Source organism: Dendrobium catenatum, unplaced genomic scaffold, assembly GCF_001605985.2.
Source record: "Dendrobium catenatum unplaced genomic scaffold, ASM160598v2 fragScaff_scaffold_186, whole genome shotgun sequence".
NCBI classification, from domain to species: Eukaryota; Viridiplantae; Streptophyta; class Magnoliopsida; order Asparagales; family Orchidaceae; genus Dendrobium; species Dendrobium catenatum.
The window spans coordinates 762,467-778,875 of NW_021318648.1; the positions used below are offsets into that span (position 1 = coordinate 762,467).

A 16,409-nucleotide genomic window follows, 5' to 3' on the forward strand; every position below is an offset into this window, starting at 1 on the left:
GATTTCCAAAAATACAGAATACCTAAATTGATCATGACAGCTATTTCTTTCTGTTTTGAGCATATCGTTCTGGCCGATACAAGTATCGTTCAGGCCGATAAGTTAATTACGGCTGCCTTAACTAAGAAATTCTGATTAGAACTTTTGTTTTGAAATCGATCGTCCAGGACGATAATAAGATCGTCCGGGACGATGTGAGTAAAAACAGAAATTCTAAATCTCTCAAGTGTGTGTATGGTAATTTAACATCAGTCACTTCAAATATTTACAATTGACTCAAGAAAGGGAAAAAGAAAAATACAGACTGACTCAGACCTAGTTTACCCAATCTCGAGCTGGTTCCAATTTTCGTTCGATCTTTGAGTCCTGAGAAGTCAGTAAAGAAAAGACAGTCGTATTGTTTGCTATCATCAAAACCATAATTCATGAAACCAAATCTGCAACAGAATGAAGGTTACGGCTGTTGGCTTATATGGGTGTTTAAATAAGGTTAATTGCTTCTAGGACATCCATGCAATTTATGATGACACCTTGCACAAATTATTGTTTTAAATTTTAAGGAGTTGGTTTTTGTTTTTTAATTTTTAGAAGTCTTCCATTATGCTAAATCCATGTTGGCTTAATGTGAGAATTTTGGCTTTCTTTTGTCTCAGACATATGTGAGGGAGTTTTCTCTTTCTTCTGTATTTATGCTGTCTGAGAGAACTTTGCTTTCTTTTATGTGCTCTGTTGAGGTATATTACTTAGTTAAGCAATAATCAGAAAGAGACATCTATGATTTACATTTCTTTGGAGGGATGTATTAGATATACTCTATCTTTCTTACAAATACCACTTTAAATGGATTACTTTTTTTTAGCTTGTGCTTTCTTCTTTATTCATGCATCTTCAAAATGCATTTCAATAGTGAGTTTGGTCTTAAGCTGACCTTTTATTTCTATTAAATGTGAAACATGAGTACATGATTGCTATGCAGATCACGGACTGCTGTTGCTCCACTTGAGAGGCTAAAAATTTTATTACAGGTACCATTCACATTCTGTTAGTAAAATGATTTTTTATGCTGCTACGTCTTCTTTATGGATATTTCCTGCTAATTGATTGAGAATGATCAAGTTTGTTTATACTCTATTTGGTTTGTGTTGTCATTCGTTTTTTTTTTCTTTTGTTGTAGGAAATATCATTTTAGGAGACTTGCCTAGATATGGTCAGTGGAGTATATTTATTTTATTATAGTTTGCTTATTGTATTGATTCCTTTATTATATAGATAAGTTCTCTATTGAATGATAGACAAGAAGTTCTTTTCCCTCAAACTTCCTTAAAAAGCTAAGGCGTCTTTTGGAATGAGTCTTATATTGTTTCAAATATATTAGGATGATGCATGATATCAAGTTTTCATGTCTTGCAGAGTGTAATCATATTGATAGTATTTGGAAAAAAAAAAACTTGAACATATTACTTAAAAATGGCAAATGATAAGGAGCTGTGGACAACATTGCTAGTTAGTTCACTATCTTCTTACAATAGTTTTAAGTTTCATGTCAATGCAAAGTGAAGGGGATCACTATTTCACTTGTAAGAGATAGCGGTGATAAAATCATTTGAGAAAGGGCATGCATGATGTGGGTCAAATTTAACAGGGCTTGTTTAGGAACAATGATGTTATTAAGAATTGGCTTCAAAAGGAGTTTTCAATAGAAATGATTGTAGAAGGAATATAAAGTTTATTTGAAACACTTGGTTTAAGGATGTTGGCTGTAATTGACTAACATGTTCATTTGAAGGTAAGGTGATGAGGACATCAGCAGGAGATCTTGACGCGTATATCAGAGGAGGCATCAGAGTTCGACGACCACGATCAACAGCCTTTATTTTTGATGCATTTTATGTATTGTTTATTTTTCATATTTCAATTTTCCTATTTTACCCCTATGGATAGATAGTTTGTTGTTGTATCCTTGAGGGCATTTTAGTCTTTTTTTCTTTTGTCATGTTGAGGCCTATATTGATGCAAGCAAAAATTTGGGAAAAGCCACAAAATTTTTTCCCAAATTTTGGGAAAAACCACAAATTTTTTTCCCAAATTTTTGCGAGCAAAGACTAAACTCTTCCTAGGATAAAAGAAAATACATGAAATTCTCAAAGCTAAACAAAATACAACAAAAGCAAACTTTAATATTATAAAATAACACTTACAACAAAGGACCAAGACGCTTACAAATGACGCATACAAACTTTGACGATAAAGCTCCTAAAGTTGCATTTTTTTGGTTGAGAAGAAGGATACAGGTGAGGTGGTCATTTGCGAATAGAAGAAAGAGATAAAAAGTCCAATACGAAGATAGGAGAAGCTCACAAGCCTTCCTAAGAAGTAGAAGAAGAAGAAGGGGTGGAACAAGCAAGCATGCTTTTCCAAGAAAGAAAAAACCTATCAAGTTTTTGGTTCCAAAAATCATATTATATCAACCTCATAACATCCTTTTCTTAATACAAAACACCTACTATTTATAGAAGAGAAAGGGGAGCCAAACAGCCAACATCAACCTCCAACCAAACCAATTATGTATGGGGAAGAAGAAGAAGGGCCAAAAGACACCACAAACAACCCCCAAAATCTGCACAGGAAACATGAAGGAAAGCCACGGGAAACACAGCCAGGGAGGGACCCGAAGAGCCAACACAGAAAACGGAAGGAGAGGCCACGGGAAAGCAACAGTGGGAGAAACCGAAGATCCCACACAAGGCACCCAACAGTCAGTTCACGGGACAACACAAGGAGAAACCGAGGAGGCACAAAGGAAGGTAAAAAAGGCCAATGCCCACTTTACATTATGAGTTGAAATTAGAATAGAAACCTTTTTATATAAATGAGCTAAAGTCACAGCTCAACATTTATGAGCTAGAACCACTTATTTCCCAATTTTTCAGCACAAAACCAAAGCAGCCAAGGACCAAATCGAGAGCAGCTAAAGCCCAAACCATGAGACAACAAGCAGCCAAAAGAACAAAATATTCATTTTGTTCTGACCCCCCCTTGCTTACATCAATTCTCCTCCGGTTGAAGAAGCTCATCTCCCGATGAGGCTTGAGTTTGCTCACTTGACACCAAGACTCAAATGACAACATGACTCAAAAACAAAACTTACATGACACTCACATATATGACACAAAGACACACGACAACTTGCTCTGATACCAAATTGATGCAAGCAAAAATTAGGACAACCCTTAATTTTTACAAGCAATTGAAACTCTCCCTAGGATAAAAGAAAATACACAAATATACCCAAAAGGATACAAGACACAACAAATAAACCAAAAATAACTTCACTTTATAATAAAAAAGGATTTACAAACTTAGACAGTTACAAACGACAAAATAAAAACACCTTAAACACATAAACTTGCTTTTCCTTGAGAATAAACTATACAAGATACACACCTAAACTTTGTATACCCAAAAGGAGGCAAAGAAGGCGCCTCAAGCTCATGATTTTTTCTGCATACCTTTTCAAGACCTTGTCTCGCTCTCGCTTAAATTGTTCTTGTAGAAGTTGTTTCTTTTTCATGTACTGCTCCGTACACAAATGCATCTTCAACTGAAGCTTGTATAGTTCATTCTGTAGGGGATCTGTTGAACTCCCTTCCGTTGGAATCCACCTATCAATTGGAAAAGGGTATTCAAGATCTTCTGGATTACATTCTTTCATGACTGAATCCATCTTTTTATGATTTTTCATTTTTTAAACTCTTAAAAAAAGACACGAAAATAGAGACCTAGGAAGACACAAACCTATGCTCTGATACCAAATTGATGCAAGCAAAAATTTGTGAAAAGCTCCAAATTTTTGCGAGCTAATGAAATTCTTCCTAGGAAATAGAAGATTACATGAAATACTAAAATTTAGACAAAATATGACATTTAAAACAAATTACAACTTTTTATAACATAAAAACATAACAATGACGCTTACATAAAAACAAACACCTAAAATTATATTTCCTTGAGAAGAAAGATGCAGGTGGTGTCGATACTTGTGGAGAGAAGGAGATAAGAAGCAGAGATGAATGAGGACAAGCTCGCAAGCTTTCATATAAGAAGGAGCGAAAAGGCATAACTCGCAAGCTATCCTAGAAAACCCGCAGGTTTAGTTCCAAACTTATCATAATAAACTCTCTCTCTCAAGCTTTTCCAAAGAAGGAAGAAAAATCCTCAGGTTTTTAGTCTTCAAAAATACCACATAATCTCTCTCTAAAACTCTAAAACAACCACAAACATCTCTTATTTATAAGAGAAAAAAGGCAGCCAAACAGCTACATGAAACCTTATTTAGTCCCATTAGGAAGGGGAAGAAGAAGGGCAAAAGACACCACAAACAACCCCCAAAATCTGCACAGAAAACAAGAAGGCAAGCCACATGAATACAGCCTGGGAGGGTTCCGAAAAGACATCACAGAAATCTGGCTGAAGGGGGTCACGGGAAAGCAGCCAGAGAGAAAACCGAAAAGGCAGCCAAAACACAGATTTAATTCACAAAGAAGAAACCAAGGAGATACAAGAAGGGAAAAGGCATGAATAGGGAAACCCAAGAGTCAAAGGCAAGGGGGAATGAACCAAATAAAGATAATTTATAAGCTTAATTAAGTAGAATAAAAGCATTAATGAGGTAGCACCAAGTAGATCTCAAAATTTCATCTCACAACCAGAGAATCTGATGCGATCAAAAATCTCTGGCAATGGACCCCAAATTTTTTATCACAAGAATGAGACACACTTAGCTAAGTAATAAGAAGAACAAATTCTTACATTTCATATAAAAAGACACTTACAACTGATACCAACGACACAAATAAAAACACTTAAACTTGCTTTCCAAGAGACAAAGGATACAGATGGAAGGGTACTTGCGGAGAGACGAAAGAGATTAGAAGCCGAGAAGAAGGGTGGAAAGAACTCGCAAGTCTCCCCAAGAGATAGAAGAAGAAGAAGTGGATAAAGCTCGCAAGCTTTTCCAAAAACCCTCAGGTTTTCATCCCAAAAATCACATTTTTCACTCTCTAAAACAGCCTAATACATCTACTATTTATAGACATGAGAGGGGAATACAAACAGCCCCAAAAATCTTTCATATTCTTAATTAATTAGGGGAAATGAAAAGCCATCAGTCAACTCCAGGAAACAAAGCACCAAAGCCACGGAAAAGACCCCCCAAAAGTCACGGAAAAACAGCCCAGGCGGAACCCGAACAGCCACCTGCAGAAATCAAGGAGCCAGCCATGGGAATCAAGGAGCCAAGGCACGGAAACCCAAGAGCTAGCCGCAGGAAACCAATAGCCAACCGTGGGAACCAAGGAGTCAAGGCACGGGAACCCAAGAGACATCCACGGGAAACGAATGGACAAGGGGAAGGAGAAGAGACAAAAATTAATGAGCTACTAATAAATTAATAAGTGAACTAAAAACATAGCTCATAATGAGCTAACTTTTAGTTCAAGGGGAAATAGTACTTTACACTCCAGGTCTTGTTTTGGGCAGGACAAATATGCAAGTTGTTTCTTTAGAAAATATTGATCTTACTACCACCAAAGTAGTTAGCATTGAGGCTATCACCAACTTGCAGGTTTGAGTTTGGTCAACAAGCTTTGCTCATTTAGAGTAACGTTCAAAAGTTTTATACACCATCATCCATTAACATAAAAATATAAATATTTTTTTATTATTCTTGAATTGGTCTTTCAACTTGCTTCCTTGTGTTATGTCATTTCTTATCCGCTTAAAGAACTTTGCTTTGCAGAGTTGATTTACTGTGCATTATAATAGCAAACTCCAGCTCCTAGCTCTCTATCATTGAAGAGGTGGAATGTCTTAATGTGTAGAAAGATCATGATGTGTACAATCTATAATATAAATCCTTTATGTCCTACAAATAGGTTAGCTTGAAAGCATTTACTAATAGATATTATTATTGGAATAATCATATATTGACCACATAGAGTTATTATAAGACAGTTGAAGGTAAGTGGGAGGCCATTAGATATAATTGAAAAAGATGTAGGGGTAATGGTGATGACAGCTATATTAACTTTAATAAGGGTTTCAAGATTTATTTCTTGTTGTTTAAAATAATATTTTAAATTGGTTTGCCAGGACTATTACGTGACATTTTGCCCCTCAAATTATTTATTGAATTCCTATTTTTCTTCATATTTTAAAGAAATTCATTTTGGCGATCTAGGCATCACTTCTTTTTCATATTGCAATTGAATCATGATATCATACAGTGAAGGTAACTTATCATCATATTGAGATATCATTCTTCAAACAAAGTTTAAGAAGAATTAGTATAGGACTCAAATAAATTTTAAGAAGTTTGAGGAGGAGCAGTTAATTGGCTAAATGCAAATATGAAAATCCAATATAATAAGTATACTAATATTTCTCTTGCCAACATTTCAAAATACGATATCTTGCTACTTTTAAATATCCAAGATTTTCTCTGATAGCTAATTGTTGGAGCCTTATAATTTAGGGCTTATAGTTATTGTAGATATGTTTCAATATACATTAGAAGCCTTTCGTGTAAAAAGTGCTAGGGTTGGCTAAGCATTGTAAACCCTAGTTGGCTGAGAGAATGTCAGAGGATTTTAGGAATGCTAGAAACCAATCAACTTGAAAATACTAGGAGATGATGGAGGAATGTTTAAAAATTTGATTTTTTCTTGGTTGTCTTTTTTCCAAGGATTTTTACTTGCATAGATGATACCAAAATTAATAAAAGGTCCTTCAAAACTATTTTAGGCGGACAACATATAGGGCTATTTGGCAACATGATTTATGCCGAATTTGAGCAAAATTTATGCTACATCCTAACAAATAGGATTTACACTGCCGTTCAAACTTATGGCTAATTAAATCCGCCGTTTGGTACTGTTTGCGGTAAATTCCATATTTATTAAATCCTACAGTTCGGCATATTTAATATTCCACCACGCGTGGGAGAATGGGAGAGCGAACATAAGAGTTGGCTACGAGCGTCAAGTTGTTTGACGCGCCTTAAATCCTGATTATATTGCCAAACAGCTCTGCAGGATTTAACAAGATTTAACATTTTGATGGATCAACCAATTTGATTGGGAGGGAATTAGGAAGTTTCCTAATCAAGAGGGAACTATTTAGGAAGGTTCTTAATCAAAAGGGAATTGTTTAAGAAAAAATTTAATTACAATTTGGAGGAAATTATTTAGGGAAAGAAATATCTAAGAGAGAGTTATTTAGGGAAAAGGGGGAGGAAATAAGGGGGTTGTTTAGGAAAGTTTTAATTACAATTGAGAGGGAATTAATTAGGGAAATAATCTATTTTCAAATATGAGAGAGATTTATTTAGGCAAAGGAGGAGGGAGTTATGGGAGCCTATTTAAGGCTAACTATGGGATGATTTCAGTGGAGGTTTTTGGGAGTTTGTCGAATTTAGTTTATTCTTAGGTTATTTGGGCTTTAGCCGGCAGGTAGGGATTTGGGAGAGCTGGATCTTCCTCTCTAATTGATGATCAAATTGTATCTAGCATTTCTCTTTATAGCTTTTTCAATAAAATTTTTTTTGGGGCTTTCTTCTTTCCAATTTTTTAGTTTTTCATCAGCTAAATTTTTTGGAAAGTGCATCCACTTTCAATCAAATTGGTATCAGAGCCTATATCCGGGTACTTATGGCGGGAAGAAAGGTAGAAGTGTTGATAAGGGAGATTGGACAATTGAAATCTAATTTTGTAAATTTCAGTTTCCAAAAAGTAATTTTCAGCCATCCTTGAGAACATCGACGAGAAATTGTTCATCATGGTGGAGATAATAAAAAAGTTGCTCGAGGGCCAAACCAAACCAATAATATCAGAGGTGAGAGCATCGTTGACCGAACAAGAAAATGGGAGAAACCCTAATATTGGGATAAAGAGGGAGATCAAGACGTGTAAATTTTGGGGGAAGAAGAGGAGATGGCATCTTTGGAACCACATCCAAGGAGGGGAAATGGAGTAAGATTTCTGTTAGAGCTGTAGAGTTTGGAAGGAAAAGAAGATGGGGAGGGGATAGAAGCATCAAACATGGTTCAACCACTCTTACTGGAATATCGTGAGGTGTTCCAGCCAGTTCATAGGTTTCTTCCTCCGCGGGAACACAAGCATGCTATCATCTGGAAGGATGGTGTCTCACATATCAGTGTTCGTCTGTACTATTCTCCCAAACTTCAAGAGAATGAGATTGAGAGATTGATCAGGGAGAAATTGGTGAAAGGGATCATTCAACCTAATGACAAATCATTTTTCAATGTAGTGCTATTAGTCCAGTGGTTCAACAACAATTTCCTTCGTTCCACCTTTAAGGACAAGGTAACACTTTGGAAGGGGAGTATTGATGGACTGCCCGATTTGATTGGGAGGGAATTAGGAAGTTTCCTAATCAATAGAGAATTATTTAGGAATGTTTTTAATCAAAGGAGAAGCATAATACTAAGTTAAGTGTTGCGGAGATGAGGATGCTTAGGTGGATGAGTGGCTTTACCCTTGAGATAGGATGTAAAATAAGCATATACGTGAAAAGGTTGGAGTAGCTCCAGTGGAAGATAAGATTAGAGAGAGTCACCTTAGATGATTTGGTCACATTAAACAGAGGCCTTTTGATGACCCGGTTAGGAAAGTTGTGATTTTAGATTTGACTTATGTTAAGAAAGGTATAGGTAGACCTAAAAAGTTTTGGTTGGAAAATATTAGAAATGATTTTTCTTTGTTAGATTTAAATGGCAAACAATGATTCATGTAGCCAACCCCACATAGTGGGACAAAGGCTTGATGTTGTTGTTGTTGTTGTTCTTAATCAAATAGGAACTGTTTAGGAAATTTTTTAATTTCAATTGGGAGGAAATTATTTAAGGCAAGAGATCTACTTTGAATTCAAAATCTAAGAGGAAATTATTTAGGAAAAAGAGGCATGAATTAAGTGGGGATTGTTTAGGAAAGTTTTAATTACAATTAGGAGGGAATTAATTAGAGAAATATATCTAATTTGAATTCAAATATGAGAGAGATTTTGCTAGGAAAAGGGGGCTGCTTTGGGAGGGAATTATGTGAGCCTATTTAAGGCTAACTATGGGGTGATTTCAGAGGAGGTTTTTTGTGAGTTTGCTGAATTTAATTTATTATGAGGTTCTTTGGGCTCTTGCTGGTAGCCAGGGATTTGGGAGAGTCGGATCTTCCTCTCCAATTGAAGATCCAATTGTATCTTGCATTTCTCTATATAGTTCTTTCAATAAAAATTATTTTGGGGCAATCTTCTTCTCAATTTTTCGTGTTTCATCTGTTGATTTTTTATGAAAAGTACATCCACTTCCTATCACATTTATATTGCCAATTGGTTTTTAGATTTTATCTTTAGTAGGATTTATTAAATCCGTATTTACAGGATTTACTAAATCCTATTCAAGTTAAATCCTACTTGTTTCCTAACAAATACGTTGGGTGGATTTAAACAGCTAGAGATTTTAAAGGGAAAGGATACAACAATAACAACATCAAGCCTTTACCCCGAAATGTGGAGCCAGCTACATAAATTATTTTTCTTCATTGTGTACTATTAGGAGTCAAATCCTCATTTAAATTTAATAAAAATATTTCATTTCTAATATTTTCTAACCATGTTTTAAAGGTCTACTTTACCTTTCTTAACATGAGCCAAATCTAATGTATCTTCTCTCCTAATCGGGTTATCGGAAGGCTGACATTTTATGTGACAAAACCATCTATGGTGACTCTCTCTAATCTTATGAGCCACTTGAGCTACTCACTTGCAATGAGGACTATGGACTTAAAACCACTTGGAGATTGCAAATCCTCATTTAAATTTAATAAAAATATATCATTTCTATACTTTCTAACCATGTTTTTAAGGTTTACTTTACCTTTCTTAATATGAGCCAAATCTAATGCATATTCTCTCCTAACCGGGTTATGGGAAGGCTGACATTTTATGTGACAAAACCATCTATGGAGACTCTCTCTAATCTTATGAGCCGCTTGAGCTACTCACTTGCAATGAGGACTATGGACTTAAAACCACTTGGAGATTGTGAAGAGATGTTTGTAGCTTATATTTAGCATTTTTTTTGGAACTTTCAAATTGTTCAAAAGAGGGCATTTCTGAAACTTGGTTTGGTTCGTGTAGTCTAGGCTTATCTTGGTAAATTAAGCATATATTTTTATGTCTTTTTCCTCAAAGGAAAAGGTAGGCATCTTGCAACGAATGTAGGGGAGGAGATATACAGGAACAAAATTATGGCTAAAGAAAATAAATATTTTTAGAAAATATTGCTTTTATTACTCATCAAAATTTCTAATGAACCATCATCCATAAACATTAATATATAAACATTAAGTTTAATCTTTAATTGGCCTCTTGTCTTTGACCCTTTCTACTTCTGTTTCCTTTATTTACTACATTATAAATTTATTATAGTATTTACTTGAATGGTTTTAAGCGGTTGCTATTAACTTCGGCTAGGTTATGCTTCGCATTTCTTATGTATTGTTTCAGTTTGTTGGGTTTAGTAGCAGCTCTTCTAATACTGCCCAGATTAAAGCAGAAACGTAGTGTCTTTTTGAACTCATGGTCATTGCTATTTCTCTCACAAATTTTTAATTATTTTGGAATCTAACCCAAAACTCTTTTAGCTTGTGGTATGTAGTGGGGTTTGGGAATTCTTGTTTGATTCTTCCACGATTTTTACCCGTATTCATTTTAATTAGTATCCCTGTCTTTTGCCAAACTTCATTGAAATTTAAAATAGTATCTGTTCTCTTTGTACAATCTCTCACCAAACTATCGCATTTTTTTGTTGCTTGCTATATTCACTACGAACTAACTGAACTTGCTGTTTATCAGAAACAAAAATGAAGAATGCTTATTTCAATTTTATCTGTGCTTTTTTCTAAATATTTTAGAGGAACTTCTGTCTGCATCCTCTTTTTGTTTAGTAGCATGTATTTTTTCATAACATGGCATTCAACACTCCAGGTCCAAAATCCTCTCAACATTAAATATAATGGAACAATTCAAGGCCTGAAGTATATTTGGAGAACTGAGGGTTTCCGAGGATTATTTAAAGGAAATGGTACTAACTGTGCACGTATCATTCCAAATTCAGCTGTCAAATTCTTCAGCTACGAGCAGGCATCCAGGTATAATTTCTATATACTTTTATGCTCTTCAACCTGAAGATGCACGTAATGCTGATTTTTAGCAATGCAAGCTTTAAGCTACATAATGTTTGTTTCCCTTGTGAAAATCTGTTTATGTTAATTTCTAACCAGTGAAAAATATATTAGATTTTAAAAATGGAACTAATAAAGCTGTAAGACTAATGTGGGATGTTAGCTTTAGAAGACAGTCTTAATGAATTAGGCAGCTTTCCAATCAGTAGATATGAACACACCTAATTCTGGTGATGAGATTTTTTCTTTTTTGTGTGTCCACCAGCATATCTAGTTTTTGTCCACTCATTTATATTTTGTTGCTATGTGCAGTGGGATTTTGTGGCTTTACCGGCACCAAACTGGCAATGGTATGTCCTATAACTATTTAGTAGCTTTAAAGTTTCTATTTTGGTACATGTCATAGTTTGTAGGGTACTATTACACAAAATTTTTGGTTTTTTTATGTTTCTTAATGATTTTATATTTAAAATCTTGAGGGTCTTTTTAGTAATAATGCAATGCCTTTTCTTCCAGATTTTGTGGGTATATTATAAGCATGGTAATTTGGGAAAATATTATTTAATCCCTAATTTATTGGCCATATTATTATTTAAAACAAGTAATAATTTTATATGATCTCCTGTTAAGTTAGTTAATTGTCCTACTTTAATGATTAATTATAAATCACACCCTTTTAATAGTCTAAATAATCTTCTTTAGCAATCTATTATTAATTAGCCTTATTTATTATCATAATTATTTATTAGTTTATAGTTTTAATCTATATAATTTTTATTTAACTATGCTTCACATTGCTTTTATATTGATTTGTTGTTATCATATTCAAAAGCTAAATAAAGGGGAATTTAAACCCCTTATACTTAGAATCAGAAAAGCCCACCCGATCATTCATATATTGCCAAGTTTGTCTCTGAATATCACATTTCTCCAACTCTTGATTATATGAAATTGATCTCAAATAGCCCCTTAAGATAAAAAAATTAATGGAAGTTAGGATGCAAAATTAATCACAATTTTGGCTCTCTATTATTCAAAATTGATCGCAATTTAGTTCTTAAGGTATTACTTGGGATCAATTTTGTATAGTTGAGGGGTTAAATTGGATAAATATGCAAATGAATAATCGGCAAATTATTTTGAGCTTTTTACCTAATTTAAATTTGCTTCTAACTTTAGAGCATGAGTTCCAAAAATAGGATCTCATTTTCTTTCATTTTAATACAAATGTTTGAGCTCAAATACACATTTACTTGAACTAAATTATGCTACTAAGATCCATGCACTTCTCGACATTTTCCTTATAACAAATTTCCACTAAGTGATGCCTCAGTTAAATCAAGTAGAACCCATTTAATGTTTATTTAATCTACATATGTAAATATGATGGAAGATTTATTTATTAAGAACATGCTAGGTTAATTTATGCCAAAAAGTTAAGTTATTATTTTAGATAAACTAAATAAAACAATGACAAATTATTGTGAAGCTTGAGAAGAAGCTTCTTGATGGGCACAACATAGCTAGCAAGTATAAAATTAATAAAATAAATAGTGTCTAAAATGTAAAAACTAAGATTTTACTTGCATAATAAATAGTGCAAAAATATACTAGATAGGGAATTCGACTTTATATATCCCATAATAGCCTAAAAAATATGCTCTTGTATATTCTCTTGCATAAATATATCTGAAGTTTCATTCGGACTAAAATTCCCTTTCTATGCCTTTATCCTTGATGCTTACGGAGGAGGACATTTCTCCCTTCGACACTTCAACGTTCAAGCAAGATTCAATTATGGTTTGAGCTCAAATTTTTCTCAAACTTTGATGAATTTTGCTCAAATCTTGTTCTTTGTGCTTTTCTTTTAACAACATTATTTCTTAGAATAAGATGCTCTTGGGTTGCAAGTATGTATATATCAAATTTGTGCAGTGGTATTTGAAATTCTCATGAAACAAAAAAACAAAAACAAAAAAAATGTTGCCAGATTCTTGAAGATGGCTTCAACTTTCGATTTTTTTTTTTAAAATATTTTGCATGTGTCTATTGTTGGAACTTTTAGTGATGCGGACATCCAATCATGAACATTTTTAAAGGAGGAGACGACGATCAACGGCCGAGATCATTTCACTTTATCTTATTTTGTTATTTGTAATTTTTTTATTATGAATTTTCCCTTTTTACCCTTACTTAAGAGGGTCATCCTATGTAAGCCCTAGGGACATATGTATATTGTTTTAGTTTCTTAGGTCTATATATAGAGACCCTTGCTTGTGTAATGTAATGATGGATTATTAATAAAAAAAGAAGTGGAGTCTTTGTCTTGATCTCTGTGTGAGTTATAGGTGCAAAAGTCCTATGGGAGGACAACCTTGTTTCCACCAGCTGCAGGATAGATTCGGGCTCGTGAATTGAAGTCCCTCGGGGAGGGCAACATAGCACCCACCAGCCACAGGAAGAGTGCGGGCTTGTGGTTTGTATCGTTTTTATTTTATTTTTTTTCTTTGTTCTTCGTCCTCTCATCTCTAGTCTCCACCATTCGCCATCCGTTTTTATTTTATTTCGTTTGATTTTGATTAATTTTTCTTTTGGATCAAACGTCAGCCCCTCCATCTCCATAGTCAGCCAACCACCTCACCCCACCTCCTCCCTCCTTTGGCTCCACCAATTTCGTCTTGCATTCAAAGCCCTTCCTATTTTAGCCCTCTTAATTTGGCAATGAAATCGAATTCAAAATTCAAATAAATTTGAATTTGAATTTGTTTCCTAATTAATGATTCTTATTTTAGGAAAGTTACTTAAGTTAGATCTAATTAAATTTCTAATTGGATTTGATTTAAATTAATTTTCCTAATTAGCAAATCGCTTTTTGGAAACCCCCAAAATCTCTCCCAATCTGAATTTAATTGGAATTAATTTCAATTTTCATGATTCATTGAACCTGGACACATTCATCGAATGTGGACACCCTCGCACCTCCTTGGCCCTCTTGATGATTATTTCAATCATCATTATTACATGCCTAAATTAGCCTAAATAATTTGGGAAAGATTTTAATTCAATTTGAAATTCAAATTTGAATTTCAAATACTTTCCTAAATTAACCAAACTAAATTAGGAAAGTTCCTAAAATTAAGTCTAATTTAATTTTAAATTAGATTTGATTTCTTTATCATTCTTCTAAATTGAATTAATGAATTAAGAAACTTTGAATTCCCTCCCAATCTCTTCTCTTCCCCCCATAACAGCCACCAACCCCTTACTCTCTCTTTCCCACTTAACCTGAAATTTCAAATTCATGTGACCCCCCCTTCCCGTTCTACATCATTTAGTTTGGCGATTAGAAAAGTAAGGGTGAATAGCATTTATTATATGTTTAGAAAACGTCTCTTACTTTGTAGAGTTTTGTAATTGATCTACTTATTAGCAACTCGATATGTTTATGATCTGTTTTATAGATCTGTGTGATATAACATTTTTTCTATAAATCTGTGTGATATAACATTTTTTCTTTGATTTCGTTTTTCCTATTCAAGATATTATCCTATATGAAGCATGACGACAATATGGAAATAAGGATAAGATTTATCACACAGGATACATTGTCAAGATATTTGTATTTAGTAATATAAATAATAAAAATGGTTCAATATTACGAATCCGATATTCTATATGTAATGTAGAGTTGTAGGCACCTAGAAAGACTAATAAAAGTATCATATGAAACTTACCCATAAAAATGGATCTTATATGCAAGAGCATGTGAAGTTTGCTTGAAATTATTCTAATAAATAACAAAATTCCTATAGGATAGCTAATATACCAATATCATAAGCCATTTTGCACTAGTATCAGGATTATCATAGTTTTAAAAACTTGATTGGTATGGCCGGTTGATAGAAAATACTTGAGTTCGCAAGTAATCCGAACGGATTTATTTGAGTTCGCAAGCAGCCATAGCAATAATTTGCTCAAAACAACGAGAAGAAACAAGAAACTTGGATAAATCAAACTAGAAGATAGATTGCGATAGCGTAAACAAATCAAAGCAAGATACAATTGATCCTCAATTCGAGAGGAGGGTCGTCTCTCCCAATCTCTAGATTGTAGATCTAGAGCCCAAGACGCCAAGGAAATATCCAAAATAACAAACAATACCAGCATGCCCTAACTCTAGCCTCTCATCATCTTTAAATACCTCCTTCCTAATTCAAAGCTTCCTAATATAAATTATTTCAAATCCCTCATTTGCATGAACCGCCCCCCTCCTCTCTTTCAATTTGCCGCCCAAGGAGAGGTGACCCACCCACTTATACCTGGGTTTCAAGAGGCGACAGCTTAGTTCGCCTCCTGTAGGTCCAAACCGGCCCCTCCTTGGCTAGTTTAGGCTGCTGCGTAACAATATCCCATTCCCAAAGAACCACCTTGTCCTCAAGGTGGAAATTAGGAAATTGATGTTTCACCCTATCATAAGGTTCCCACGTGGCATTGTATTCCAGAAGGTTTTTGCACTTGATTAGCACTTCTTTAGCTCCGTCTCCTTTCTGGCGAACCCTCATCAACTCTAAAGGTTCCAGAATCACCTCTAAATCCTTCGTGAGTGTCACCGGTGACTCTGGGCTAGTTGTATAATCTCCAATGGATCTTCTCAGCTGGGATAGATGGAAAACCAAATGTATAGTCGCCGTTGGTGGTAATTTCAGGCGTACGCTACCGCTCCTATTTTCTCCAATACCTCGTAAGGTCCAAAGTACCTAGGGGCCAGCTTCTCATTCCTCCTATTGGCGATTGTCTTCTGATTTTAAGGTCGGAGCTTCAAGAACATCCTCTCTCTCACTTCAAACTGGATGTCCTTCCTATGCTCATCAGCTTGTTTCTTCATAACCTGTTGAGCTCTCAGCATATGGCTCTTCAACTCTTCTAGTACTCGATCCCTCTCCTTTAAGTACTCCTCGACTGAAGAAACTAGGGTACTGCTACTCCCAAAATGCATCAAGTGGGGAGGATCTCGTTCGTACAACACCTTGAATGGGGTCATCTGTGATGCCGAATGAAAAGAGGTGTTGTACCAATACTCCGCCCATGATAGCCACTTAGCCCATAGCTTGGGTGTCTCTGATACAAAGCACCTCAGGTAAGTCTCCAAGCTCT

At 34.7% G+C, this 16,409-nt stretch overlaps 1 protein-coding gene across 1 annotated transcript in view; it reads left to right on the forward strand.

Annotated features, from left to right (window-relative positions):
- Positions 1–16,409, forward strand: part of LOC110096279 (mitochondrial adenine nucleotide transporter ADNT1) — a 30,312-nt gene that overhangs the window by 4,936 nt on the left and 8,967 nt on the right. The window contains exons 2-4 of the mRNA XM_020822142.2: positions 977–1,025; positions 11,059–11,222; positions 11,568–11,605. Of these exons, the coding sequence (XP_020677801.1) occupies positions 977–1,025; positions 11,059–11,222; positions 11,568–11,605 (251 nt within the window). The remainder of the gene's footprint in view (positions 1–976; positions 1,026–11,058; positions 11,223–11,567; positions 11,606–16,409) is intronic.